The sequence below is a fragment of the Phalacrocorax carbo genome, chromosome 16 (assembly GCF_963921805.1).
Source record: "Phalacrocorax carbo chromosome 16, bPhaCar2.1, whole genome shotgun sequence".
Classification (NCBI taxonomy): Eukaryota; Metazoa; Chordata; class Aves; order Suliformes; family Phalacrocoracidae; genus Phalacrocorax; species Phalacrocorax carbo.
This window is the reverse complement of record NC_087528.1, coordinates 8,246,714-8,272,073: the sequence shown is the minus strand read 5'-3', so window position 1 is coordinate 8,272,073 and position 25,360 is coordinate 8,246,714. Positions and strand designations below refer to the sequence as shown.

Below are 25,360 nucleotides of genomic sequence, written 5' to 3'. Positions count from 1 at the left end.
TTAGGCAGCTGTAGCTGAAGTGTCAGGTGCCCACTGGGGTCACTTAGGGAGCAATTTGTGGTGCCTATGGAGGCAACTATAGAGTAGCCTGGGGAGGGGCTTTTGAAGGTGAAGAGCCTTGCATTGCTCCACTAGCCAGTTCTAGCTGTGAAATGTTTCCTGTTACAGTGTGTATTTTTTTTTCTCTTTTAATTTTACTTTAATGTTAACAACGTGTAAGGAATAGGAGGTGAAGGAGTAGCTACACCTCTGTTCCAGCAGCCAGATGGTGAGGACAATCCTGACCTGCACCTGGTTCAGGGGGCATGCTGTGATCTGGCTAAGGATGGAAAAGTACTCCTTTTCTGACAATACCAGCGGAGGCGTCACCACCCCTGGCAAGGGCAGAGAACGATCTCAGTGAAGACAAATACACTTACAAACTTTTAAATTTTTTATTGCGTCACTTGGTCATGCCAGAAAGCCATCCCAGCTTGAAGAGAGAAGGTGCAGCTGTGTCTTCCTCCTCTGTTACAAGCTGCCTGAACAAAGAGCCAGGGCGCGATGCCTCGTCTTCTGCTCTTCTGAGTGCAGGAGGTGGAACCTGTTAGTTTTTAAAAACAAAAGCATCAATAACTCTTACAGCATACCTTTGACTTACTCCGTACCCTCATCTACCGTAACTGCAAGGAGGCATAGACTACAGCAGAACAGCTCTTCCTAGGCAACTTGAGCTTGAACTACAACCTAAGCAGCATCGCTCCTGGCAGTTGGTGACAGGCAGACAGAGGCAGGTCTGTGTGGCAGAAGCACAGCACCTTGCTGCTGTTAGCAACAGGTAACTTTTCAGATGTCATCCAAAATGATTTTTTTTTTTTTAACATTGAATGGCAGGGAGAGGCCTGTTGCTCTCAAAGCAGGGGGATAACAGCATGGTAGTACAGCTGTTGCCCTTGCAGAGAGCTGTTCTTGAGTAACTACAGACTTCAACCTCTCCTGAACTGTTTTAGCATAAAAGGAGGAAGCATCTGTCAGGAATTCTGAGAAATGTGGCTAGTGCAGAACATACATGTGCCACCACAGCAGGCGAGGGGAGTGGCAGGAGTGAGCCAAACATCACTGCAGACTTCAATGCTTTGCCACAGCTGAGGTGTGAGAGGTAAAGAATACCTTTATTGTGAAGCTTTGGGCTTTTAAACAACCGTGATGCTATGCCTGGTCCTTAATCCTTCTGAATAGTGGAGAACAAGAGTTGCAGAGTAAACACTCTCCACTCTGATAAAACCAGACCTTTACTCTTCTTTCCCAGTTGAAAAGACACCACCACAGATGCGTTTTTTGGTTAATAATAGCTAAAGGAAACAAATTACTAATTACTGCTTCCTGTAGCAGTGAGGTATTCCTTGGCTCTCTCAATCCTCAGCGTAGAAAACTCCATTTAAGCAGATGTTTTCATCTGGGGGAAATGTGGCAACATAATGGTTTTCTACTGATAAAACTCAGAAACAGGACAGCACAGAGCCTTTGCAAGAGAAGCAAGCCAACTCTGTTCACACAGGCTTAAATACCCAAGCCAGGCTTCGTCAGGAGTTAAAGGTCAGCATCGCACTGGAAAGGAGTTCAAATAATTAGCTAGTAGTATCCTTCAATGTTTCTCGCAGCCACCTTTATATGAACTGTCTTTTGTACATTGATTTCAAAATGCCTCATCTGTATAAGTCTTCACTGCATTTTCATCGTGGTTATTGCCTATGTTTTACCACAGAGCAGCAGGCCCCAAAAATGCACGGGCCATCAGGGTTTTTTTGAGGGTCAAGGGGAAATGCAAACCATCTCATGCTGTGTTGCCGTAATGATTCTCTCATTTTACCGAAAATAAAAATCAGGTTCAAAAATTAACCGTGTGGCAACTTTTTTCTTTCCCCGCAAGCTCTAGTGTTGGTGGGAGAATGAGCGCTGCCAAAAAGTTAGTACGGCTCAGTTTTACCAACCTGAACTCTTTCTGTGCTCCTGGTAGCAGACTTGCTCTTTCGTGAGCTTGACATACTCAGCGGCAGAAGTCCAAATCTTAAAAGATGGAAGAAAGAAATGCAGCCGGTCACAGGAAAGCAGCACTTCTAGACCCGCTCCCCAAAGAGCCACGAGAACACGCAGAAGAGCCGAGTACCTTACCTGATCTGGCTGGATGCTAACGGCAAGATGTTGTGCAGCTCCTGGGAGCTCAGAGCACCGCTCCTGCTCATGTACTGGTTCTCCGTCCCGGTCAGCAAACCGAAGAGAACCTAGAAGGCACGAAGGAACTGCTTGTATTTGGGAGCAGCTGCAGAGCTGACCACACAGTACATTGCTGGTGAGTCTACTGGTACGCCACTCGTGGTTGGCTTTAAGTTTGAACACAAAGTATCTCCCTTCCCCCTCTAACTCTTGCTTTTAATAGGTGCTGCTAGTTACCATAGGTGAGCTCTAGGCCTGTTTCAGCACTACTTAACCCAATTAGTGTTGCACAGGCTCCAGTGAATCCTCTTCGGTAAAGTTCAGCCAACTCCATTAACGATTATGTGCTGTGCAGCCAACTCTTATCTTCAGCTGGCATTAAATACTCTTCCCATTTCTAAGTACCAGTAGTTATCTTTGGGCATTAAGCAGTTTATAAAGCCACCCCAGCTGCCATTCAAAATGTGTTTTGCAGCCCTGCTTCCTGAGCTATCCCATCCTTTCCTTAACTTACGGAGGTTCGCTGAACCAGGCGATTAAGGTTGCTGTTCAAGTGTGGAGTGAAAACATCCAAGTCAAACGGATCTATGTGTCCCTCCAGGAAGTCTGTCACCTTCTCGATCCTACAAGCAGAGCAGAGGAGGCCTGTCAGTGGTTACATCCTAGCGATGGCTGCTGATGCCAACAGGGCATATTCTGAAATACTGAAGGACTTGCCCTAAGAGATGACTGATCAAAATGGGAATTACTCAGCAGAACAGCAGCTGCCTAAAGTGTTTCCAGCTATTACACAACCTACACCATCTGCTGTTGCACAGGAACCTTCTCCCTGTGGTACGTCTCAGAGATGCCTCAGTTGTCAAGATAAAAGGTTTTAACTCTTAGCATCATTAAGGTTGGAAAATACCTCTAAGATCAAGTCCAACCATCAACCCAACACCCCCAGGCCTCCTAAACCATGCCCTGAAGTGCCACGTCTACACATTTTTTGAACGCTTCCAGGGACGGTGACTCCCCCACCTCTCTGGGCAGCCTGTGCCAGTGCCTGACCACTCTTGCAGGAAAGACATTTTTCCTAATACCCAATCGAAACCTCCCCTAACACAACCTGAGGCCATTTCCTCTCATCCTATTGCTAGTAACTTTGGAGAAGAGACCAACATCTACCTCACTACAGCCTCCTTTCTGGTAGCGGTGGAGAGCGAACTCTTGGGTGGGAGCTTAACTGTTCTCTCCAGGGCATCCTCTGACAGTATCCCTGCTACTGTATGGACACGCTGTGTATGCAAGCAGGGGGACCAGCCCGCTGTCTCCAAGCTCTCGGCTGCAGAATCCCAGCCCTCCTACATTTTGAGGATGAGCTTAGCGTTGGTGAAGATGTCAAGAGCTTAGAGTCTGCCCTGCCCTTCTCCCACGAGGCCCAAAGGCACCGCTCCTGCAGGCACGCGCCTCACAGCTGCTAAGGACGTTGGTTTAAACTGTTTTAGGGCCTACTGCTAGTAGCTGAACCCCAGAACTGTATCGCACCTGGAGTCATGCTTGATCCTGCTAGTTTTTGCTTCCTCGCTCTTCGCCGTCAAGATGATACTCAGGTACCGCAGATCGTAGAGTAACTGCAGAGCTCTGTTCTGGGTCATGGGGAAGGTGCCTGCTTTCTGCAAATAGGACAGTCAGGAACGGCGCTCTTCGCTCACACTGAGAGAGGCCTGTCAAAGGACTGCTTCAGGGGAAACATTTAAAAACACCAGCACCAAGAAACAACCAACATACTGAACCGTACTGAGCATGCAGTCTGGCTTGTCTGGTCCCTTTTTGCCCCATTTTTGGGGGAGGCAGGGGAAGAACATACTTGCCCTTTCCAACTCTCACAGGCAGACATTTCCTGTTCTGAGGGACAGGAGCATATGCATCGCCACATGCCCAGCAACCCTCCTGTCCCACGCCAGCTGGAGTGAGGGCTGGTCCTACTCACATACCTTCTCCTGCTTCTCTTCCACAAGCTTTTCATAGGCAGCAAGCACTTCTGCCATGCAGGTCCTCAGCAGCTCCTGCAAGGTGACTTTGGGAAGAGTGTGACCACTGACCCGGTTCACCTCTTGGCACAGGCTGAAGAGGAGGCACTGGACGTACCAGGATGGCTGTTAAAGAAAACAGTGTTATTTTCAGGTGGTCTGTAAGCTATCCTAGCTTTATCAGTGGCACAACATGAGTTGTGATGTGAGCTTCCTACTTCCTCAGCAACCACAAAGCTCTGCAGCTGAGACCTACCTGCCCCTGTAGCATGGCTCAAATTATCTGACTAGTTTTTATTTAGAATCATGGAATCATTAAGGTTGGAAAAGACCTCTAGGATCATCAAGTCCAACCATCAGCCCAACACTACCATGTCTCCTAAACCATGCTCTGAAGTGCCACGTCTACATGTCTGTTAAATACCCCCAGGGACGGTGACTCCCCCACCTCTCTGGGCAGCCTGTTCCAATGCCTGACCACACTCAGTAAAGAAATTTTTCCTAATAGCCAATCTAAGCCTCCCCTGGTGCAGCCTGAAGACGCATCAGGACACACTGGGCTTCTGGTTATAGCAGTCCTCAAAGTCCCACAAGTAGTTTTACCAGAGGTATTCACCCGAGTGTACTCAGAACAGAATTGCTGCTTGTGCCTCTTCTGTCACCACTGACTCTGCTCTAACCACTGGCTACCTGGGCTTGTGATTTACTCCCTTGCTCTTCTCCTGGGCCTCCCGGCTATCCTGAGCTCTCATCCAGCTGCTTTTTCATTCAGAATCAATAAAATTCACCTTACAAGGTTCACTACAAAAGGCTATTGCCCTGTCCAGCTGCTCCCATACTGTGCAAACACAGAACTCCCTCTCACACTGGCCCTCCTCTCCCTCCATGCGATCGCCACCTGCTTTGTCACTGTGTCATTCCTGCACCACCACCACGCCTAAGGAAAGCCGCAAGCTTCTGTTATTTTAGGCTTTGCACAGTCCCACTGTTGCAGCCCTGTCCTTCAGTGCATCCAATTTCCATGAAACCTCTCTCCTGGGAGCCTCTCTGTATAAAGCAGGCATAAGTCCTTCTTTGGCTCAGTTTTACAGGATCTGGGCCAATCTTACTTGTTTGACTATATAGCAGCAACTGTCTTAATTTCCTTCCTCTGACCTCTGTCCTTAGAAGGTGAGTATCTCAAAGAGCAAACCAGAGCACCGGAGAGCATTTCCCCTCTGCTCGTAACACCAAGCAACCTCCACAGCAGGTCAGCACCATTCGACAAATCAGTGGTTTTTAGAAAGCAGCACTTTTCTCCTCCCAGCAGACTTTCTCTGTGTCTACCGAGAGGATGTTTCTCATACCTGCACAGGCAGCCGGATCTTTGATGTTACACTGTTTCCAGACTCTGTCTCCTCCTGAATTTCAATTTCATCCCAGTTGGTAGCTGTGGCCAGGACAGAGCCAGCTGTGTCCAGCAGCAACGTGCGGGTAAAGCACTGAACCAGACCCTAGAGCGCAAAACACAGAAGCACCCAGTCACAGACAGAGCTCTAACAGAGCAGCAATTCTCTGGGCAGCCTGCCCACAGGGAGACCAACCTCCCACTCCTCCCAAAGTGAATCTTATGGAGACCGTCCCACTGGATGCCACCCCTGAGCTGCCACTGCCTCCTCTCCCTACAGGCTGACTGAGCAGCATGGCAGCAGTAGGGCGAGTGCTCAGCAGCCAGCTAAGGAGCAGCAGCGCTGACCGCAGGGTGCTGAGCAAGCGAAACCCACACAGGAAGCAGCTGTGATGAGAGAAACAGCTCCTTACTTTGGTGACAGCTGAGCTCCAGATCTGGTAAGCAAACAGGCTCTGCTGCAGGAGCTCTGCTTTTACCCCTTGCCACTTGGCCTGCTCGGGAGTCACTTCCTGGGCTTTCCCCTTCCCCAGCTTCTTGGTGGAGCGCGTTTCCTTCAGCGCCGTCTCTGTGCTGCCCGACTGGCCCAGGATACACTGCTTCAGGTGAGGGCAGAGCTCGGTCAGAGACTGGCAGAGTCTCGCCATGAAGAGGACAGCATTGAGTCTGGCATCGCTGGGAGCATCCACCTGTGCCCCCAGCAGGCTCTGGGCACTCCGAAGCTCTTCACATACGCAGCCCAGCACATGGTGAATGCAGGCGACACAGTGGTCGCGGAGCAGCCCCTCCACCGTGCCAGCATCAGCATAGCGGTCGAAGGCAGAGCGCAGCTGCACCATAGGAGCGGCCTCCTTGGCAGCCGAGGAGTCCGCAGGAAGGTAGAACAGGAGATCGTCCAACCTGGCCTTCAGCTTTGAGTCCAGAGCCGAGCAGAAGCTCTGCACGCACGGCGTGAGTGCCTGGGCCTTCATGGACAGGCCGCTCTTGGCGAACTGGCCGCGATTTGCCACGTTGACCCAAGCGGCATCAGAAGGCAGGTCGCTGGAGCTCTCTGACCACAGGAACAGGGCCACGTTGTGTTCAAACTGGATGTGCTTGCTCAGGGCAGAGGTGCTGGATTTCACTTCAAGTTCCTGTAAAGCTAAGGTGAGAAGCTGTTTGGAGCTGCTTGAGATGGAGTCAAACCCTTCTTTGGTCAGTGTCTGGAACAGAACCAGGAGGGGGAAGAAAAAAAAAAAAAAGCACATTTTACATGTGCCTCCTGCCACCTAGCAGTTAAAACACACACTTAGCGCTGCTAACAGGCAACATGAGACATCCAAGACAAGAGAGGACACAGAGCAAGGCTGCCCATGAACTGCCTCGGCAGCGTGCCCACCTCCAGCCTGTCCAGGAACAGCTGCTGCAGCAGATCCTCCCAGAAGGAAACAGGCTTGTCCAGAAGGCGACAGCACACCGCTTCCCAGTTCTGGCTTATGGACTCGCTCGTGAGCAGCTCCCACACCGCATCGCGAATCCCCGCGAGGCCTTTCATGCTCTTCACATAGACGAGCAGGTTGCTGACCCCGGCCCTGATGTCATCGCTGCACCTGAAGGGAACATTTCACTTTGGTCTGACTTGCTCAGACACAGCCCCAGAGAAGGCAGGAGAGACCACTGGCTACGTCAAGGTGGGGGAATTCTTAACCTGTCAGTAAGAGGGTCTCCCTGCAGAATCACCTGTGGGGCTGAGGGTACCTCTGCCTCTCGGTGAGGCAGCTGCACCCCATGTCACACACTGGGGCCCCACAGGAAAGCCATGTGCCCACCAGGTGGATCGCTGGGCTGTGGCAGGTGTCGGAGCCGGGAGCACTACACCCCAGGAATGCCAGCAGGCAGGGAGAGCGGGTGGGGGCTCTGGGAAGGGTTGCTGGGGAAACATCCCATGGCCAGCAAGCACATCACAGCAGGCTGCAGCTGATGGCAGGGACCAGCTGGCCACCCCAGCAGCAGCTCCAGGGGCTGAGGACACAGGTGTGTGACTGATAAGGCTGGTAAGGGGCAGGGAAAGGCATGGTGGGATGGGGTGGAGCTGGCAACTTTATAAAGGGGGTCTGTCTGCCTCCACACAGCACAGGGAAGAGCAGCAAGGAGGTGCTGGGCCAGGAGCTGAAAGAGCCAGGTAAGGGATTTTCTTCTCATTTACTCTGTGCTTGTTTGCTGGTGCTTGTGGCAGCATAAAGTAGCTTTAGACAGATCTCACTGTGCAGCCCAGGTGGTTGGTTATTGTATCAGTGTTCCAGCCTGGCTGTTAGGGCAGCACTATGCTGCCTCTGGCTGTTTTGCTGCTGGGGAGAGGGGATGTTGGGCAAGAAAGCAGCAGAAGGCACAGCTTGGCTGGAGTGAGCGAGGAACTGGGCGAGCTTGGCTTTGCTTTGTGCTGTTGCCTTTGCAGAGAGGCTGCGTTGTGTCTCCATGGGAAAGCCCTGCAAAGGGGGACGCTGTCACACTCACATGGTGATCCACTTCTGCAGTGTGTCTCTGAGGTAGTCCTGGCTGATGGGGTGTGCCAGGGTCCGCAGGGCTGGCTGGAACTCCACCACTGACTCTGGGAGGTACCTGAACCAGCTGCTCAGCTTCACCTCATTCTCTAGAACTCCACCTCTCCCTGCAAACACACAGCGTTGAGGGGAGTGAGCCCAGCACAGGGGTGACCTCCTGCCTGCAAACCTGGGCTGGCAGAGGCCTAACGTGGAGCTGCCCAGGCACTCACCTGCTGGGTGCTGGCCTGTGGTGCTCTCCAGGGTTGAGAAGAGCAAGCCGCAAGGCAGGGCTGGGTCTGGCAGTGTCCCTTCAGGCACGGTGTAGAAGAGAGCATGAGCCTGGTACAGGGTAGTGGTTAGCAGCTCCATCAGTGAGCACACCTGAGCTTTTATACCTGCACCTGCAGAGAAATGCCTTTCAGGCCAGGCAGCCCCTTCAACAGAGGTGCGAGCAGCCCTGTGGTTCTAGGGGAACCTTCCAGGGAAGGGCTGGAGGGGAAAGGACTCACTCCCAGGCACCACCTGTTTCCTCATTACAGATAGGCTTGGCTTAAGACCCTGAGCACTGCTAGTTTTTGTGGTGTTTTGCTGCTGTGGCAAAAAACTGCCAGCAGTAGCACGATGTAGTTGCATCCCCACAGTTGAGCTTTATGGGACTCAGCTGTTCTTCTGTGGGGCAAGAGTGGGGTGAAGTGAAGGGCACTACCCTAAGTTTAAAAAGGAGGCAGCTTGTTGTACTGACCGTGGTGAGGCTGGTTGAGAAGCTGCTGAATGGCCAGCTTCCTAGCCAGAAGGAAGTCGGCAAGGGCCTGGCGAGGAGAGCTGTCCTCCAGGAGCATGATGGCACAGAGGGCTTCTGCCACCGCCTGGTCTGACACGGTCTGGCTCTTCAGCAGGGACTTGCTCTCCTGCAGGATGGTGGATCTGGCAAGGGAATGAAGCAGACAGTCACTGGTCTTGGTGCTTGACCAAGATATTCAGGTGTGGTTATGTGATAACCCACCTAGTGAGGACATTGTTTTTCCCAGGCAGAAGTATGGCTATCTAGGTGTTGTGGGACTGGGTGAGGCGTTCTTGCCCCATGGGGCTGGGTGGCTGGCAGCAAGACTCTGGGGGCAGCACTGGGGTCTCAGGTCATAGGCTCATAGAATGGTTTAAGTTGGAAGGGACCTTCTAAGATCACCCACGCCAACCCTGCTGCCACGGTCAGGGCCATCTTCCGCTAGACCAGGCTGCTCACAGCCCCCATCCAACCTGACCTTGACCACTTCCCATGATGGGGCATCCAGCACTTCCCCGCGGAAGTGTCCCACCACCCTCCTCACACAACGTTCCTTCCCAGGGCCCACCGAGGAGCCTGCCGCGGCCGCACGCCGCCCCACCTGAGGTGGCTGGCGGCAGCCACTTGCCGCAGGAGGATGGGGAAGCGTGCGAGGACGGGGCTGGCGCGGGGCACGTCGAGCTGCAGCTGGCGGCGGAGGTGGCCCCCGAGCAGGTGGAGCCGGGCGGCGGGCAGGTACCGGCCGGCCTCCACGGCACCCCACACCTTCTCGGGGACATCCAGCAACAGCTTCAGCTGCGCCGCCGCCCGGTAGAAGCTCTCCTGAGCCGGTGGCCGAGCCTAGAAGAAGGGGTCGGGGGAGGGATAAGAGGGGGTCGGGGGGGGTTCCGGTGCCGCCCCCCGCCCCACCGCAGCCCCTCGCCCCTCTCACCGCCGCCGGGGGGGCGGGCCGGGCCGCGCCGCCCCGCTGCAGGCCCCGCACGGCGCCCAGGAGGCGCTCGGCGCTGAGGCGCATCTCGGCGATGGTATCGGCCGCTTCGATGAGATCGCGGTACCGCTCTCCCACCATCTGCCGTAGTTCTTCCCGCTTCTGCTCGATGCCGGCCCGCAGCCGCCGCTCCACCGCACGCAGCTCGGCCGCCGTGTGCGCCTCGAACAGCGCCTCGGCCTCTGCACCCCGCGCCGCCATGGCGGCCCCGGCCTCCGACCAGGTCGGCGCCGACGTGGACGCCGCCACCGCCATCTTTGTGACGGGAAGGGGAGGGCGCTTCCGGGCTGCGGTAGGGGGCGGAGCGCCGCCATCTTTGTGCAGGGCAGAGCCGCGCCCGGGCGCCGTTGCCATGGCCACACTCCCGCGGCAGCGAAAACACCGACTTTTAACTTTGGTTTGGTTTGGGGTTTTTTTGTCCGTTTCCCGGGGCGATGGGCCGGTTATCGCGCCCTGTGGGTGCCGCTCTCGGTCCGCGCCCTCCACCCCGGGAGGCCGCTCCGGAGCCGCGGTGGGTGGGTTGCGGCCTGGCTTCCTCTCCCGGAGCGGGCCGCGGCCCTGCCTCGGCCCCCGAGGAGCGGCGCCGGGGGGCTCTCGCTGAGTCCCCGCGTCCCTCCTCCGCCGGGTCTGCCCGGGAGGGACCCCCCGGTGCACGCTCGGGCCCGTGACCCGCCGCCCGCCAGCGCTAGAGGGAGGCAGCGGGGCGTCGGGGCCCGGCCGCCATGGCAGCCCCGGGGGCCGGGCCGGGCCGAGCCCAGGGCTTTCCCCCCGACGGCGGTTTTTTTTTTTTTCGGTTTAGGTGGTCTTTGCTCAAACATCTGCCTGGGAGGGGGCGGCGAGGTCCCCTCCAACGGCCCTGCTCTGCACACCCGGATTTTCCCACCAAAATACGTTCAGCAAAACGCCACCGGCCCCATCTGATGTGGGTTTAATTGAAAAAAAAGCGCTCTCCTTGCTCAGGTTTGGCAAAATCATGCTGAGTGAAAGTGCGTCTGGGGGGGTCCACTGGAATGCACCTGCTGGAAACAAAAAGACCCCTCTGAATAGTGTTTTATTTCTTCTCTTTGTTTTTTTTATGTAGCTCAAACTTGCAAGACTTAACACTTCCCATTATTTTCATATTTTCAGCCTGTGGAGGCAGAATGAAATCAGTGCGCTCTGGTTTTTGTTTGCAAAATCTTACCTGGGCAGTTACTGCCTTTCTTGTATCAGCCTTCCTGGAAAGACTTAATGTTATCTGGGTATGTACTTGTACTTACATATAGTTACATATAAATCTGACCAGAAGGACTCCCTGGAGCCAGTGTTCCTGTTCAGCACCTAATACTGACTCAGCCAGCTACAATGCAGTGTAGCAACAAGTCTGGTAATTGCTTTCCTACAAATGCTTGTTCCCAGAGGAAAATCCTGCCGCAGCTACCTGCTGCTCCCCTGCGAGGGGCAGATCTCTGGGGCCGGGCTGCCCGTGGGGCCGCTTGCCTCTGCTGGGCAGGAGAGCACCCGGCTCCATGGGTGTAGGGAGAGTGTGTGCTCTCAGGGCTGTTGGGGCTTTGCTGGTAGAGGTTGTATTCAAATCCCATAAAACCCTGTTTGTGTGGCAAATTAGAAGGGGAAAAGAAAAAATCACAGGTGTTTTGGAGTGAAGGGGTTTATTTGCATGGAAGCTGTCCATGGCAAAGCTGGCCTGTGCACCTGGTCAGAGCCCAACCTTCAGTTTATAGCAGAGCCAATTCTTTACATCCATGTGTTTCCCTGGTAATGTACCTCTCCTCTATGCACACACCTATGCCTGCACTCCCCCACCCTGTGCTGGTCTCTCCAGCAGATTAAACCTCCTGTGATGGAGCACTTCACATGCCCTGATCTCATCAAAACCAGCCCTGAGGTGTTGCCATCTTGAGAATTGTTTCCCTTCCAGATGTTCAGACTGAGTTTCTGCACCCCCTTGTACTTGAAGATCTATTTGTGGTTGTGCTTCATCTGCGACCCGTGCCCCGATCTGGGAGCAATCTTGTGGGTTTTCGGGCAAATGCAGTGCTCTGGCTGTGGGAACCCTCTGAAGCTGAGATCACCCTGCAGGTGAAGATCTGGGTGTGTTGCTCACCAACAGAGAGGGATGTGGGGAAGGACTGGTTTTGGGAGAGGGACTGAGTGCGAGTTATCCCTCAGTGGGACCCCAGGGTTGATGCCTTTTCTCCTCCCAGGGCAAAATCCAAGCCTGGGTTCTACCCCGCTGCTCCCGCCCCACTCTGACACACAGACACAGAGTCAGAAACTGTAGGAAAACTTTTACTTCCCTCCTGCTCCCATCCGTGACCCCCTCCCTGTGGCACAGACCGTGGCAGTTGGGAGCCTTCGCTGCGGGACACTGAGACATCGAGAAACAATTGCTACAGAGGAAAGCAAGACTTAAAGCAGAGAAACGCTCTCCGGCGTGTTCCAGCCGCAATGTGTTGTACAGCAGACCCACACGCACTACACAGAGCACAGCTATAGATACAGAGGGGTGTATGTACAGGAGGTGGGCAGCGTGGTGCAGTGCTGCTGGGGGGATGACATCCAGATCACTACAGCCCCAGCTTGACAGGGAAGGAAGGGCTCTTTTGTCCAGCAGAGAGTAAAGCTTGCCTTCCCTTGCCCTGCAGAAGTTGCCTGTTGATGTGGGAGCTGCTTCTGCAGTCCCTCCTGGCTTGTGCATGGTGCCACCAGCCCCACAGCACTCGGGGATGGTGGGGGGGAGCCAAGGGACCCCTGAGGGGCTGGGTCTGACTTGCTCCTGCATGCACAGGGAGGGGCTGCTCCAACAGCCCCAGCAAAATGGAAGCTGCAGGGTGTCTCTGCAGTGTCAGTATAATAAAACTCTTTGCTGGAATGTCCAATATATACATGTATGTACAATCACCCACCCCTTCCCTCCTCCTGGGCACACAGTGTGGGGCAGGGTGGCTGGAGCGCCCAGGCTTTGCATCCCTTGTGTCCTTCTGGTCAGGACATGGCTTGAGGCACGTTCCCCCAAATCTCAGCTGGAGCTTGGCTGTCCTCCTGCCCTGGCTTTTTGCAGTCCGGCTCCTGGAGCAAGCAGGGAGTGGGGTTGAAATCTGTCACGAGCCACAGGTGTGAGGCTGGCAGGGAAGAGCAGAGGTGGCGTTGGGTCGGGAAGTGGCAGCTCTTGTTTCAGACCTAGTAGCAGGAAGGCTGGTTTGGGATCTGCTGTGCTCTTTGCTCTACCTTGCTGGCGATTCCCCCTTTGAGCAGCCCTGGGCAGGGCGTGTGGCTGGTGCAGCCCTGGCAGAGTGGATAGAGACTCTCCCTGAGCGGTTTGAAATTGGCTCGTTCACAGCAAGGGCTGAAACAATCCCAAGAGATGGGGGAGTTGAGCCCCGCTCTAAAGCAGCGGCACGGATCCGGAGCCTGGGAGCTCTCATTGCAGGGGATGGAGCTGGCTGGGGATTGCTGGCTGCACAGCTGCCCGTGAGGCCACCTGCATCCAGGCAGGTCTGGGAGGGAAGGGACCTCTCCATGGAGTCTCCATCGAAGTCAGGATGGAGAGTCAGGAAGCCCTCCAGAGACACGGCAGTGCGATTCATTAGGAGATCATTATTTTAAAGAAGTCCAAGGCAGCTTTGGTGCTGATATGAGGAGCTGTAGAGGTGCAAGAGGAAGGCTCCAGGTCCAAACCCAGCCTCTCCCTGCCCATTGGAGTGGGGTTTAGCTATCAAGCACTGGGTGGGCACTGGCCATCACAGTGCCAGGAGCCAGGCTTGGACTGAGGTGGGCATGGTCAGAAGCCTGCCTGGGGCAATGCTCAGCCCAGCCACAGCGCCAGGCTTTGTGCCCCTGCTCCCCGAAGGCTGCAGAAGTGGGGAGAGCGAGAATGCCTCCAGGCACGTCAATTCCATGGGGGCTTGGGAGAGCTGCGGAGCCACCCCTCAGCTTTGCTGGGGTTCCTTTTCTGCGCGAGGGGAAGCCAGTGGCAGGGAGGGGAAGGGGAGTTGGTTGCTCACAGGCTTTGGGGGGGGGGGGCCACGCAGGTGCTGGGACTGGCAGTCTCTTACAAGAGTGACCCGCTGCAAACACCACTGGCTGGTGACAGCCCCAGCCGAGGCAGCGCCGTTGCGCACGCAGCCCTGCAGCAAAGCGAGCAGCCCCAGCCCTGCTCTGAGGAGCACGGGGCCAGATCTGTGCTCCTGCAGTACAGGGGAGCTGTACAGGACACACAGGTCTCTCTTTGCCATCGCCGCTGATTTATGATAAATCTGGTCCTGCTGCTCCAGCCGGGCAGGTGGGAGCTGTAATTAATCTCGCCTGCCTGGGGACAGTCTGTGTGTGAAGTAGCAGCGGAGCCACTCCAGCACTCGCAGGAACAGCCTATTCGCTCTGCAATAACCAGGAGAGATTTCTCATTACGCCGCCAGCAGCCCTGTGAGGCTTTTCAGAACAGATCCAATACAAGGTCAAGTTCCCACTAAAATCAAGTGGCTGGGAAAGAAAACTTTGTTATTCTCAGCCGCAAGAGTGCTGCTGTTTATTAGTCATCAATGAACCAGCAGTAGGTTTTATTTTGCTGGTTTTACCGCAAGCGTTGGGCTGCGGCTGCAGCTCCCTCCCCTGCTTGCTCCACCGAGGCAGCACATTTCACTTTCCTGCCCTTTCCCCCAGGGTGAGCTGGGGGAGGGTGGCCCTGGGGTGTCCTGGCAGCCCCTGGGAGCCGCCCTGTGCTCCTGCCCTGCAGCATCCCACCTTGGTGGCCTTTGGGACGTTGGTGGCAGCTCCCCGCACCCCTCACTCCTCACCTGCAGCCCTGTTATCCCCAGCCCAAGAGAACTCCTGGGTGCAAAGCGGGAGAACGAGGTATTTCAGATCACAGCCCCTTTGCACAGCTCTGACCTCCCAGAGGTGTCACTGCCTGGGGGGGTTTTGCCAGGACAAAGCTGACCTGGGCACGTGCAGTGCTGGGCAAGGGTCCTTCCAGGGCTAGAAAGCCAGGCTTTCTGTATTTTCAACATTAAACCAGCAGAGAGAGGAGGTGCTCCTGGCTGGGGGCTCCTGCTGGAGACCCTGTGGGTGTGCGGCTGGGAACAGGCATCTCCCCCCACTGTCAGTCAGGTGTTGGTGGCAGGGCTTGCACGGACAGGACCAGGGCAAAGCCAGTTGCCGGCAGGGCGGGTCTGAGCCCGCTGGGGGGGTGCAAACATCAGCTCCTGTGATGGGCAGGGGACTCAACCCACCCCCCTCCCCACTGCCTCCTCCGCTTTCCACACGAATAACTCCTGCGCTGCCCACCAAATATGAGATATCCAAAGCCCTGCTGATGCATCGCTCCAGCCATGACACTGAAGCCACAGAGGGCTCTGGCTGCACCAGGCCCAGCAATCACCATCCAATATTTCACTGTAGTGTGACACGTTGCTTGTGTTTCTATTCCTGCAGCATCAGCAGGGCAGCCTGCGCTGCCTCAGAGCCCGGGTTTGGGTTTACCTAACGAAGCCAATGCAGGGATGCGAGTGGCGAGTGGCTGCCTGTACAGCCCAGCACAGGCAGCGAAGGGACGGGCAGGTGCCCGCTGAGCCCATGCGGTGCCTCCGAGTGCTTGAATGCAGACGCATGTTCCTTGGAGGAGCACTAAATGGTTAAAAGCCAATAAATGCTGACAATGCTCTGCTTTGCCCTGCGGAAAGCCCCTGAGCGCTGTGCCACGTCCCAGGTGCCGGTGCTGCCGTGCTGAAGGCAGTGTCTGACAGAGTTGTGCCAGGCAGCAGATGTTGAGCCCGGCACTGAGGTCTTTTTGGGGGGCTGGTGAGGGAGCTGGATGGCACAGCTGGCCGAGTGTGATGCCCCAGGCAGGGACTCACTGCAGGGGCCGGGCAGAGGGAAAACTTCTCCTAGAGCTGGCGCTCTCAGAGCATGGAGCGGGGATATGCGGCGGAGCAAGGCAGCACCCCAACACGGGCGGCATCTCATGGGCAAGGCTCATCCTTGCTTCTTGCATCGCTTGTAGCGCGAGGTGAAAGCTCCGCGTCTGCCAGTGGTGGGGCTGGTGCAGGGATGCCAGAGTGGGATGGGAAAGGGGAGGGTGAACAAGACTGGGCTGTTTTCTCCACCTAAACCACTGCATTCCCACGGCTCAGCTCTGGAGCGAGAGCCTGTGAACAGAGCCTGGCCTCTGGCACAGAAACTGCTCTGAGTGCTCCAGCAGGAAGACGGCACTTCTCCCTCTCCCCTGGGCTTTCCCTTGTGCTCCCACTGTGCTGGCCGAGGAGGGCAGCTTTGCTGGGGCAGGAGCAGCAGTCAGCGCTCCCAAGCCCTGGGTTTGTGCGCTGAGCTGCAGGAACAGGGGCAGAGCTGATTGCTGCAGGGAGGTCTCAAGCGGCTACACGCAGCAGGCACCAGGCCAGACCTGCCAGCCCCCCCACCACACTGTAGATTGCACCCCATGTCCCCCCTTTCCTGTGCTGTGGTGTAGGAGAGTAATGGGGGCAGGGGTGGGCTGGACACATGCTGCCCTGCTCTTCCTCACACCTTGGTGCTTTGGTGCTGGAAACCCTGTCGCCTGCTCTGCCTGGTCCCTTCGGCTCAGACGAGGGTCAGAGCCAAGTCCCCAGCACCCCACACCTCCCGTCCCCCATCCTCTGCATCACCCCTTCCTCTGGTGTGACTTGCCTGGAAGGAGCAGGGCAGGCATCACCGGCAGTTGGTCGATGCTCGCTCACCGTGTGCCGTGGGGCCGGCAGCCCCGGCCCCAGCGATCCTTGGAGCTGCGGCCGGGCCAGGACAGGTCCAGGTCTCACCCAGGTGAAGGAGCTGTCGGCAGCGGGATGTGCCACAGCCTGTGCCAGCGTGCTCCAAACCCCCGCTGTTTCGCTGCTGTTTAAATGCTTCTAAGGATTTCCCGCTAGGGACGGGTGCCGGACGATCGTGCCGTGGCTGCTCAGCCAGCCCAGCCATGGCTCGCCAGGGAGAGCAGTGGTCCCGGCTGCCGGCACAGCCTGGGATGGACTGTGAGCAGATGCGGGTGGGCAGGAGGGGCAGCGGCTACTGGAGAGGGAAAAGGGGGAAATCCTCCATCCAAGGAGAGAACCTGCAGGCAGGTGACGTTGCGGCAGGAGGAGGGAAGGGGCTCCCCTGCAGCAGGAGACGGTGGGGCTCGAGGAGACAGGGTCAGTCAAACAGCAGCAGGGAGGCTTCAGGGGAGGCGATGGGGTAACTTATAAGCTGGACAAAATGCAACCCCAAATATCTTTGTCTCCTCGGGGAGGGTGACTGCGGGAGCGTGCTCGGACTCTCCAGGGAGCTCCCACCAGATCTTGGCTGCAAGACGGCACGTCTCCACGGTGGCACACATGTTGGCACATACCTCTGGGATCAGCTCCTCCTGAGGCCACCCCACTGCATGTGTGTATCCGCGTGCAAGCGCCCGTTCTGGGGCAGAGCACCCAAAGCCAACCAGCCCCAAGGGTAACACAGGGAAGCCAGCAGAGCTGCCCCAGCAAAGGTCATGGCCAACGGTGGCACTTTGGTGTTTAAATGCGCTGCATTGCTACAAGTTGTCTTTGTTTTCCTGGTGAGGCAGCTCCTCTTGAACCATATCCTTCCCAGCGCTTGAAAGTCAACCCGCCAGCAGCTCAGGAGGAGCCCAGCCAAGGACCCCCACCGCCCATCGGTGTGCACGCTGCCGTCCCCTAAGCTGGCTCTCCTGCCCTGACTCCGTACGTACCACTGCTAGTTGGGAGCAAGTGGGGAGAGGAGAGCGAAGGAAGGACAACCCCACTGTCCTCTCAGATGCTTGTCTGCAGGTCACCATTGAGCAGGGTCCTCTGGGTTTCTGTGGTCTCGTTGAGCCTGGATTTGTCCTGCTTGCTGTCGCTCCGGTCCGCCTCGTCCATGCCGCTGACCTTCACCAGGCAGAGGACGTTCTGAAAGCTCTTCTTGAAGTTGTCAGACAAAAAGGCATAAAGGATGGGGTTGGCACAGCTGTTGGCGTAACTGAGGACCACCACGAAGTCGAACATGCCCTTGAGGACAGGCGTGGGCACAATCAGGACGGAGACTGAGGAGACGTTAAAGATGTAGAAGGGGAGCCAGCAGAAGATGAAGACAGCAACCACGATGGAGACCATCCTGGTGACTTTCTTCTCAGACTTTTTCCTCTTGGAGGAGCCCACTCTGATGCCTGAGGACTTGACTTTGATAATGATGAACAAGTAGCAAAGGCAGATAATGGTGAGAGGCACCAGGAAGCCCAGGATGAAGGCATAGATGATGAAGCCTGTGTACCAGGCACCTGACTCTCCCGGCCAGATGATGGTGCAGCTACTCCTGCCATGGTTATGCTGCACCCCAGCATAAATCATGATGGGCATGATCACCAACAGGGAGACGCCCCAAACGGCCACATTGATCATTTTGGCTGTCCTTGGCCGCCTCCACTTGGCAGATTTAATGGGATGGACAACAGCCAGGTACCGGTCAACACTCATAACTGTCAGGCAGAAGATACTGGTGAACTGGTTGATCCCATCCACCGTCATGACAATTCTGCAGATGGCTTTGCCGAAGGGCCAGTGTACCAGGGCGACCTGCATGGCCAGGAATGGCAGACCAAGCATGAACAGCTCGTCTGCAATGGCCAGGTTGAGGATGTAGATGTTGGTGATGGTCTTCATCTTGGCATAACGAAGGATGACGTATATCACCAGCGTGTTGCCGCACAGCCCGATGATGCAGACCACGAAGTAGATGAAGGTGAGGATGGCGTTGCTGGTCAGGTCGAAGTGCTGGCCTGTGGCATTCTGTGACGTGTTGGTGGGTGCCTCCAGGGAGAAGTTGTCAAAGGGGGAAGCTGGGGAGAACCAGAACGCGGTGGCGTTGGGCAGCTCGTATTCCAGCTCCATGGCTCTGCTGGTCCCTGGGTGCTGCTGGTTCAGAGGAGCTGAGATGTCATCTTCCCTTGCTCTGAGGAGAGAGGAGAAGATTCTAGAAATCAAAGAATAAATAGAAATGAGGGGATTCCTGGGGAGGATTTGCCCATCCTGCTACCAAGCTCCGTGGGAGAGATGCTCCCCAGAGGGGCTTTCCCCAAACCACCTCCCCGTCTCCCCTCCAGAGCCCATGCGGTGCCGAGCAGTCTGCCCTGGACACAGCACAGCTCCTCCTGACTCCGGCGATACCGGAGTCCTTATGACTCCCCAAATCCAACCGGTGAGTCCCCGGTGGGTGCGACTGATGCCCGAAGCACCGATCGCAGGAGGGAAACCTTTTTTGCCTTGCCTTGCCTTTCGGCGGGGTGCCAGCCCCTTCCTTCCCGAGCCGAGCCGGGCACCCCGAGCCGGGACGGCTCCGGTGGACGATGAGCTCGGGGTGGGGGAGCAGCACCCCCCCAACACCTCCCGGGGGTCCCAATCCCTCCGCTCCCCGTCCCTGCAGCCGTCCGGGGGGCACCGGGGCGACGCTGCCCCGAGCACGGCCCCGCCGCTCACCTGCTCCCGCTGCCGTGCCCGGTCCCAGGGCAGGCTCCGCACCGCTCCGCACCGCCCCGCTCCGCACCCGCCGTCCCCGGCGCGGCTCCGCCGCCGGACCCAGCGCACCGGCTGCGCCCCGCCCCGCACGGGGCGGCTCTGCGGGGCCGGGGCGGGGACAGCCCTGCCCGCGCTGCCCACCCGTGCCTGCTTCGCCTCCCCCCGCACCGCCAGCACCCGGCGAGCCCAGCCGGGCACCGCGGCTCCCTGCGGCTCTGCGTGCTGCTCCCGCAGGTCCGGCCGGCCGAGGGGTCCCAGGCTTTGCGCCGGGGAGCCGAGCTAGTCCCGCTTGCGGAGGCTGCTGGTGCGTGGCGAAGGGTGCCCCAAACCAGGGAGCCAGAGGGGGTCCCGGGGGCGTGTGCCGGGGGTGCTGTGCAGCAGGCAGCGCGGGTGGGGGGGACCCTGGTTCCCTCCCCCCCGCCCCCGAGCGTGGCAGGACCTGCCTGGCTTCACAGGGCTTCCAGCAAGAAGAGACCCTGCAAGGCCACGCACCCCTCGGCTCCTTCCTCTTCCTCGCACGACCTTGGCCTCGCCGCCTGGCTCCTGCTGCAGTGGCAACATTTTGGTTCCAGCGGCGGCGCGAAGGGCTCAGCTCCTCCCGATGTCCCCAGGGCCACCAGGGGCGGAGGGACGGGGCAGCGCGACGGCCGCGCTGTGACACCAGCTGGAGACCCCTGGGAGGTGTCTGAGAATCCCAAAGACTCCCGGGAAGCTGAGAGTACCTTGGCTCCAGGGTTTTGCACCTTTCGCCCAAGGCAAGGCAGGTCCTTGCTGGCTTGGCACAGCCTGGGAGAGGTGGGAGAGTGATGGGGTGATTCCCACAGCTTTGGGGCCTCTCGGGACTCGTGCAGTACAGGTGGCTGCTGCCACAGCCGCTCCCTCTGCAGTTACCCGGTAACGATGACTGGAGGAGGATGACAAAAAATAGAGGTTTGGGGGAGATAACCTCTGCTCTGGTTTGTTTGAGATCTTGAAAGCAATTAAATAATAGCTATTCCCCTCCCTCCCCCCCTTTTCCATCACTTATCAAAGAGACAATAGAAAGCAGGAAATTAAGAGTGACTTGGAACAAAGAGCCCGGAGTGAGGCTGCTGATTGTGGCAAAAGGAGCTGGGAGGTTCTCATTTGCACTTAGCCATCGGCTTCCCAAGGTGGATCTGAAGACACAGGGTCCTGCAGCATGAGTGAGAATCATGATCAGCCTCATAAATCTTTAGGAGGCTGGAAAAGCTTCTCCTGAAATAAAAGATATGGAAATTAATATCCCAGGAAAAGTGTGTGAAGGAGGGAGGATGGGAGGAAGATGGTTTGGCTGATGCCGGTGGGGGATTGGGTCTCTGCGGGGTGCTGCCCACTGGGGTCGGGGTGTCCCATGGTGTGTCACCTGCGCAAGCCCTGAGGGCAGCTCCCTGGGATGCTGCTCTGGGCAGGGTGGCTGTGTGTGGCCCCCGGGACCACCGCCACACTCTGCCTGCTGCAAATGTAGACTGAGGTGCTGGCAGAGCAGAGACGTTGCCCGACACCGGGGCGGGGGGAGTGCAGCACAGCAGCGTGGCACAGGAGAGGGTTCTGATGCCTTGTTTTACCTTCTGTCAGCTGGTTCCTGTGCCCAGGAGGGATGTCCTGCCCATGCCCTTCCCTCAAAGCCGCATCTGCAGCCATCACCGTCAGCAGGAAGGGCAGGGTGAAGCCTTGCTGTGTGTGCTTCCAGCACTGCCTCCTTGACTTTCTCCCCTGAATAGGTGACACTGCTACATCCCTCCCTTGGCGCGCAGCCCCTGTGGCTGGCAAGCCTTGCTTGCGGCAGGTCAGTGTGCCGCGGTCCCCCCTCGCCCCAGCACCGAGACCGGCCCCCAGTCTGGGTTCTCAGCAGTTTCTCCCAGTGCCCTGCGTGGTGCTGAGCATCGTTCTCCCGCTGTGCTGAGAGGCTGGAGTGGCGGGTGTCTGAGGCAGAGTGAGCACAGGGATGCCTGGGTGCCTTCCACCAGCTGCGGGGCTGCTGGGGGATGCTTGCAGAGTGCCAGGGCTTCTGCTGCCCTCTGCCCTTTGCTTTCACCTCCATGGGAAGCTGGTGTTGGATGCAGAGGCCAGGGAGCTGTGCAAATTAAACCAGCAGGCTTGATTGGCTAAAACCAGATCCGATCTTCATTAAAAAAAAAAACAAACTAATGAAATGATGGACCAGTGTGTATTAAGGGGCTGATCTGAGCTGGTACACATCCAGCGGGGAGTGCAGCAGCAGCTAGCTGAATTAGGAGAATGTGCCTGAGCCTTTTGAAGATATTTTTTTTTAATTCTGCTTAGATTTAGTGTTGCATTAGAGCCTAGTGCAGGGTCTGATCTGTACCTCTGGGTGGTCCCTGGTTTGGAGAGACATTGTCTTACCCCAGCAGCTGGTTTGGTGCTGGCAGATAAACTCCTCTTTGTCCTTTAGCCTGGGAAGCATCCATTCTGCTGAAAAGCAATTTACTGGCAGGGCTGGATGTAGGAGAAATGCACGGCCTCTTCCCACACGGCTTTGACGGCCAATATAACCCATGGGAGAGGGGCATGGGGATTACGTGACCACAAAGTGGTTTTTAAAGTCCTTCCAAGTTTCCTGCCATCCATTTCCAGCTGTCCTGCAAGACTCCCCATGGAAAACAGCGCTTTCGACCCCTGTCCTGGAAATGAATGTTGTAAGGAGCTGGGGTTGCCAACGGAGGGGTAGGGTGAGCCGGCCTTTATACCCAATACATGGAGAGGAGGCAGCGAGACCTCTGGCATGTTGCAGGAATGAAGGAGACTGTGTTGGACTGGTGGGGCTTCCTGATGGCAGAGGGGAACTGGAGGATCTGGGATGCAGCTGCTGTTCCCCAGCAGTCAAGATGGGAAGGATTTGCTTCTGAGCACAGCTCACTCTGCAGCTTGTTCCTCCTGTGCTCCACTTGCCTGCAGCTACCCCACACTGCTGGGGGAGAGATGGGCATGTGTGGGGCTGGTCACCCACTGCTGGGTCCCAAATGGGTGCCACAGGGTCCCTGCGCATGCCCTGCCTGTCTCAGCCCTGTCCATCGCTGTCCTCAGGAGTACCCCTGCCCGCAGCCTTTCTGCTGGTCTCTTCTGTTACCTCAATGACTGATGGCAAAAATGCCAGGTCATTGCTCTGGACCCTGTTTGTTGTGGGGGACAGGTCCCTGGGGGTTAAGGCTTCCTCTCATCTCCCTTTCTCTGGGTGCCCAGCTGCAGTGTCCCGTGGCGTGGTGGGAAGAACCTTTGCAGGGAGTGAAGTGATGCCACGCAGCCTTGCTGGCCCCATCACTGTCCCCACTCCCAGCACGCAGGGTGCAGTGTGCGCCCAGGGAGCCACGGGGCTCATCACCACCTTTGCATAGTGGCGATCTGCCCCAAGCAGCTCTGCCTCTCTGCATGCGGGGTGGCCGTGCCCAAGCCGGCTCCTCCCCAGCGCGCTGCCCTTGGAGGGACCCCGCTGTCCCCCGTGGCCGCAGTGACAGGGCCAGCGCAGGCAGAGATGACTGTGGTGTTTCTTCTCCCATGGGTGCTTTGGGTGGCACTGCCCTTTCCCTGCCCTTTCCCTTCCCATTTCCAGCTGACAGCCACAACCGGGTTTGGAGGCTCTGCTGATGCCTGGCTGGAGGCTGTCTGGATCAATTACAAGGATGCCTAGAATGGGGGGAGGCTTTGCTTTCTGCTAATTAGCTGACAAACAGGCCTGGACCATCTCCCCACACCCCTGAGGCAGGGCAGAACCAGGCTGCCGGACAATGTGATCTAATCGGGCAGTGTCTGCGGTGGTGATTGATGGGGAGGGAGAGGCGCTGGCGCCTTCACCTGCGGCCAGGGCGGATGACAGCATCCCTGAATGGCCTGCAGCATCCAAACCCCGCGGGATGAAGGTTTCTCTGCAGCCCCGGTGGGTTGGAGGCTCTGGGGGGAGCCCCACACGCTGTGCATACGGCTCCTTCCCTGGGGCTGCCTCCTGCTCCTGCCAGATTTCCCTGCAGACGGCTCCTTCCTCCTGCTCCCACCTCTCCCATTCTCACCCTCTCATTATTTGCCTCTATAATTAGTTTATTGATCTCAGCCGAGGGTACCGGGACTGGGCTGCAGTGAAAGCTGCTGTACACATTCCCCGTGAATCATATTGCTAAACCCCTGACGCTAACGAGCCTTTGGCAACCACGGACTGAAATCTCTGCTCCTGCCTGTGTCTCTCCCCGCTGTGCCTGGCTTGTTGGAGGGTCGTGCGCATTAAATCAGGACTTAACAGTACTCTGCATTTGGCAGTCAGGCTTCCTGCACCAGCTTGAAATGTCAGGGTTAGTTACAGCACGTGCTGATCTGCTGGTACTCGCATCCCCTCCTGTTCAAAGCAGGCGCGGGTCATAGCTCAGTGCCGGCGGGACTCTGCGCTCCCCCAGCCTTGCGCCACATCCATCGTGTCTCTCACGGCAAGCCTAAAGCCAGTGGAGAAGCATAAAACTGTCACTTTGTGCCCTGTGACTAAGAGGTGCCATTAGCTCGTGGGATGGAGATGGCATGCCCTGCCTGGCGCTGCCTGCGGTGCCGTGCTGCTCCCATGCCCTGTCCTCTGGGATATCTCTGGATGTCCTTTTTTCCTTGGCTCGGCAGCCGCCTTGATGCAGGTCCAGGCTGGCTCCGTCCACTGCCCCAGCTTGACACAGATGGATTTAGGTTGGGAAAGAGCCTGGCCATGAGTCCAGCCTGTGCAAAAGGGACACAGGGCAGGAGCAGAGGGACCCCGCTTGCCGTGCCCAGTAAGAGGCACACTGGGGCATCTCCAAACCTGCCTCAGCCTGCAGTGCCCCAGGCCATCGCTGTGCTGGGATGTGTCTCTGCACCTTCTGCCTGCCCCAGCTACCCCAGACATTGCTAAGGAGTTTTGTTGCAGAAAACCAAAGGGATTTGGGTCCTGGCTGCCCGGCAGCCCCAGAGTTCCCGAGAGCTAGGACTGTGGTACTACCCCTTGCCTTAACTAGAGAGATTGCACAAGAATTTGTGCCCTTTTGTTGTTTAAAATGCATTTTAGGGACTCCAGGTAATGCTTGGTTGTGACTGCTGGTCTCATCCTTCCGGGTGCTGCTACAGGCAGGGGCAATGCAGGAGCTGCCAGCCCTCTGCCTTTGCCTGCCTGCACCGGGGCACAGCAGGAGGGCTAATTGCCCATCTGCCTGGTGTGGGGAAGGGGCTCGACTGGACCCTGTCCCCATCCCTCGACAGGCAGGACTGTGTGGGCAGGTGGGAAGAGGAGCGGCTGGTGCAGTGTCAGCCCTGTTATCCTGCAGAAGGTGATGTGGAGATGTCGCCACGCACAGAAATGACACCAGGGAAGCGGAGGTGTGAGTTGATTTTGCTGATGCTTCTGCACTGAGCCTCACTGCCGTCATGACTGTGTGCCCATTGCCCGTGGCTGCCCACGCGTCCCTAGGCAGGGCCATCCCTGCCCGGCGCCGCCAGACCATGGCAGCACGCAGGGCTCCAGTGTCAGCAGTGTCCCTGCGGCCAGCCCCGCCGGCTCACCAGCTGTCCCCAGCCCTGCCAGGGCCTCTGTCACGGCTGGCTGGGGAACCCCAGGGCGGTGGGGGGAAGCTCCATTTTGCTCTGTCCCCACGTCCCTCCCAGCTGGCACCTCGCGCTCATCTGCCTTGTTACTGGAGCTAATAAAGGATGCAGGCAATTACAGGGGGAGATTGATTAAATCCTAAATCAGGGAGGTTTCAAATGGCCTTGACCTTTCCCAGCTGTGTCAGGGGAGGCTGATCAAAGGCTGCTAAAAGATAAACACTCTAATAAAGAAGGGTTATGTTGCAGAAGAGCTATATGTGTCCTTCTGCCTCCACCTGCATCCTCTGGCGTGGTACAAGCAGGAGGCACCAGCAAGAACAGAGGCTGGCCTGACTCCCTCTGCCCCATGGCCGTTGGTGTAAGTCCCTCTACGGTG

The 25,360-nt window shown here is 57.1% G+C and overlaps 2 protein-coding genes across 4 annotated transcripts; both read right to left on the bottom strand.

The window, feature by feature from the left end:
* Positions 1 to 420: 420 nt before the first annotated feature.
* COG1 (component of oligomeric golgi complex 1) lies at positions 421 to 10,084 on the bottom strand. 2 transcript variants are annotated; one of them, XM_064467106.1, is made up of 14 exons: positions 9,827 to 10,084; positions 9,497 to 9,735; positions 8,857 to 9,038; positions 8,345 to 8,515; positions 8,086 to 8,239; positions 6,971 to 7,181; positions 6,006 to 6,794; positions 5,552 to 5,698; positions 4,170 to 4,331; positions 3,721 to 3,848; positions 2,708 to 2,816; positions 2,152 to 2,261; positions 1,971 to 2,046; positions 421 to 1,587 (listed from the first exon to the last, which is right to left on the bottom strand). In XM_064467106.1, the coding sequence occupies exons 1-14, from the start codon at positions 10,082 to 10,084 to the stop codon at positions 1,570 to 1,572; spliced, it is 2,754 nt and encodes a 917-aa protein (XP_064323176.1). In that variant the 3' UTR covers positions 421 to 1,569. The 2 variants fall into 2 exon arrangements, with proteins under 2 accessions (XP_064323176.1, XP_064323174.1); XM_064467104.1 differs by having other exon boundaries at positions 421 to 583.
* Positions 10,085 to 12,159: 2,075 nt separating this feature from the next.
* Positions 12,160 to 19,729, bottom strand: SSTR2 (somatostatin receptor 2). Of its 2 annotated transcripts, none has more exons than XM_064467108.1 (2): positions 19,360 to 19,729; positions 12,160 to 18,856 (listed from the first exon to the last, which is right to left on the bottom strand). In XM_064467108.1, the coding sequence occupies exon 2, from the start codon at positions 18,772 to 18,774 to the stop codon at positions 17,659 to 17,661; it is 1,116 nt and encodes a 371-aa protein (XP_064323178.1). In that variant the 5' UTR covers positions 18,775 to 18,856; positions 19,360 to 19,729; the 3' UTR covers positions 12,160 to 17,658. The 2 variants fall into 2 exon arrangements, with proteins under 2 accessions (XP_064323178.1, XP_064323179.1); XM_064467109.1 differs by having other exon boundaries at positions 12,160 to 18,835.
* Between the last annotated feature and the right edge of the window lie 5,631 nt (positions 19,730 to 25,360).

Excerpts from the sequence above, each read along its gene's own strand:
- COG1 (XM_064467104.1), bottom strand. The coding sequence starts at position 10,084 with ATGGCGGCGCGGGGTGCAGAGGCCGAGGCGCTGTTCGAGGCGCACACG. Across the intron at positions 6,795-6,970 it reads TGTTCCTGGACAGGCTGGAG|ACACTGACCAAAGAAGGGTT; the intron begins GTGGGCACGCTG and ends GTTCTGTTCCAG. Across the intron at positions 2,817-3,720 it reads AGGATCAAGCATGACTCCAG|GATCGAGAAGGTGACAGACT; the intron begins GTGCGATACAGT and ends CTCTGCTTGTAG.
- SSTR2 (XM_064467108.1), bottom strand. The coding sequence starts at position 18,774 with ATGGAGCTGGAATACGAGCTGCCCAACGCCACCGCGTTCTGGTTCTCC.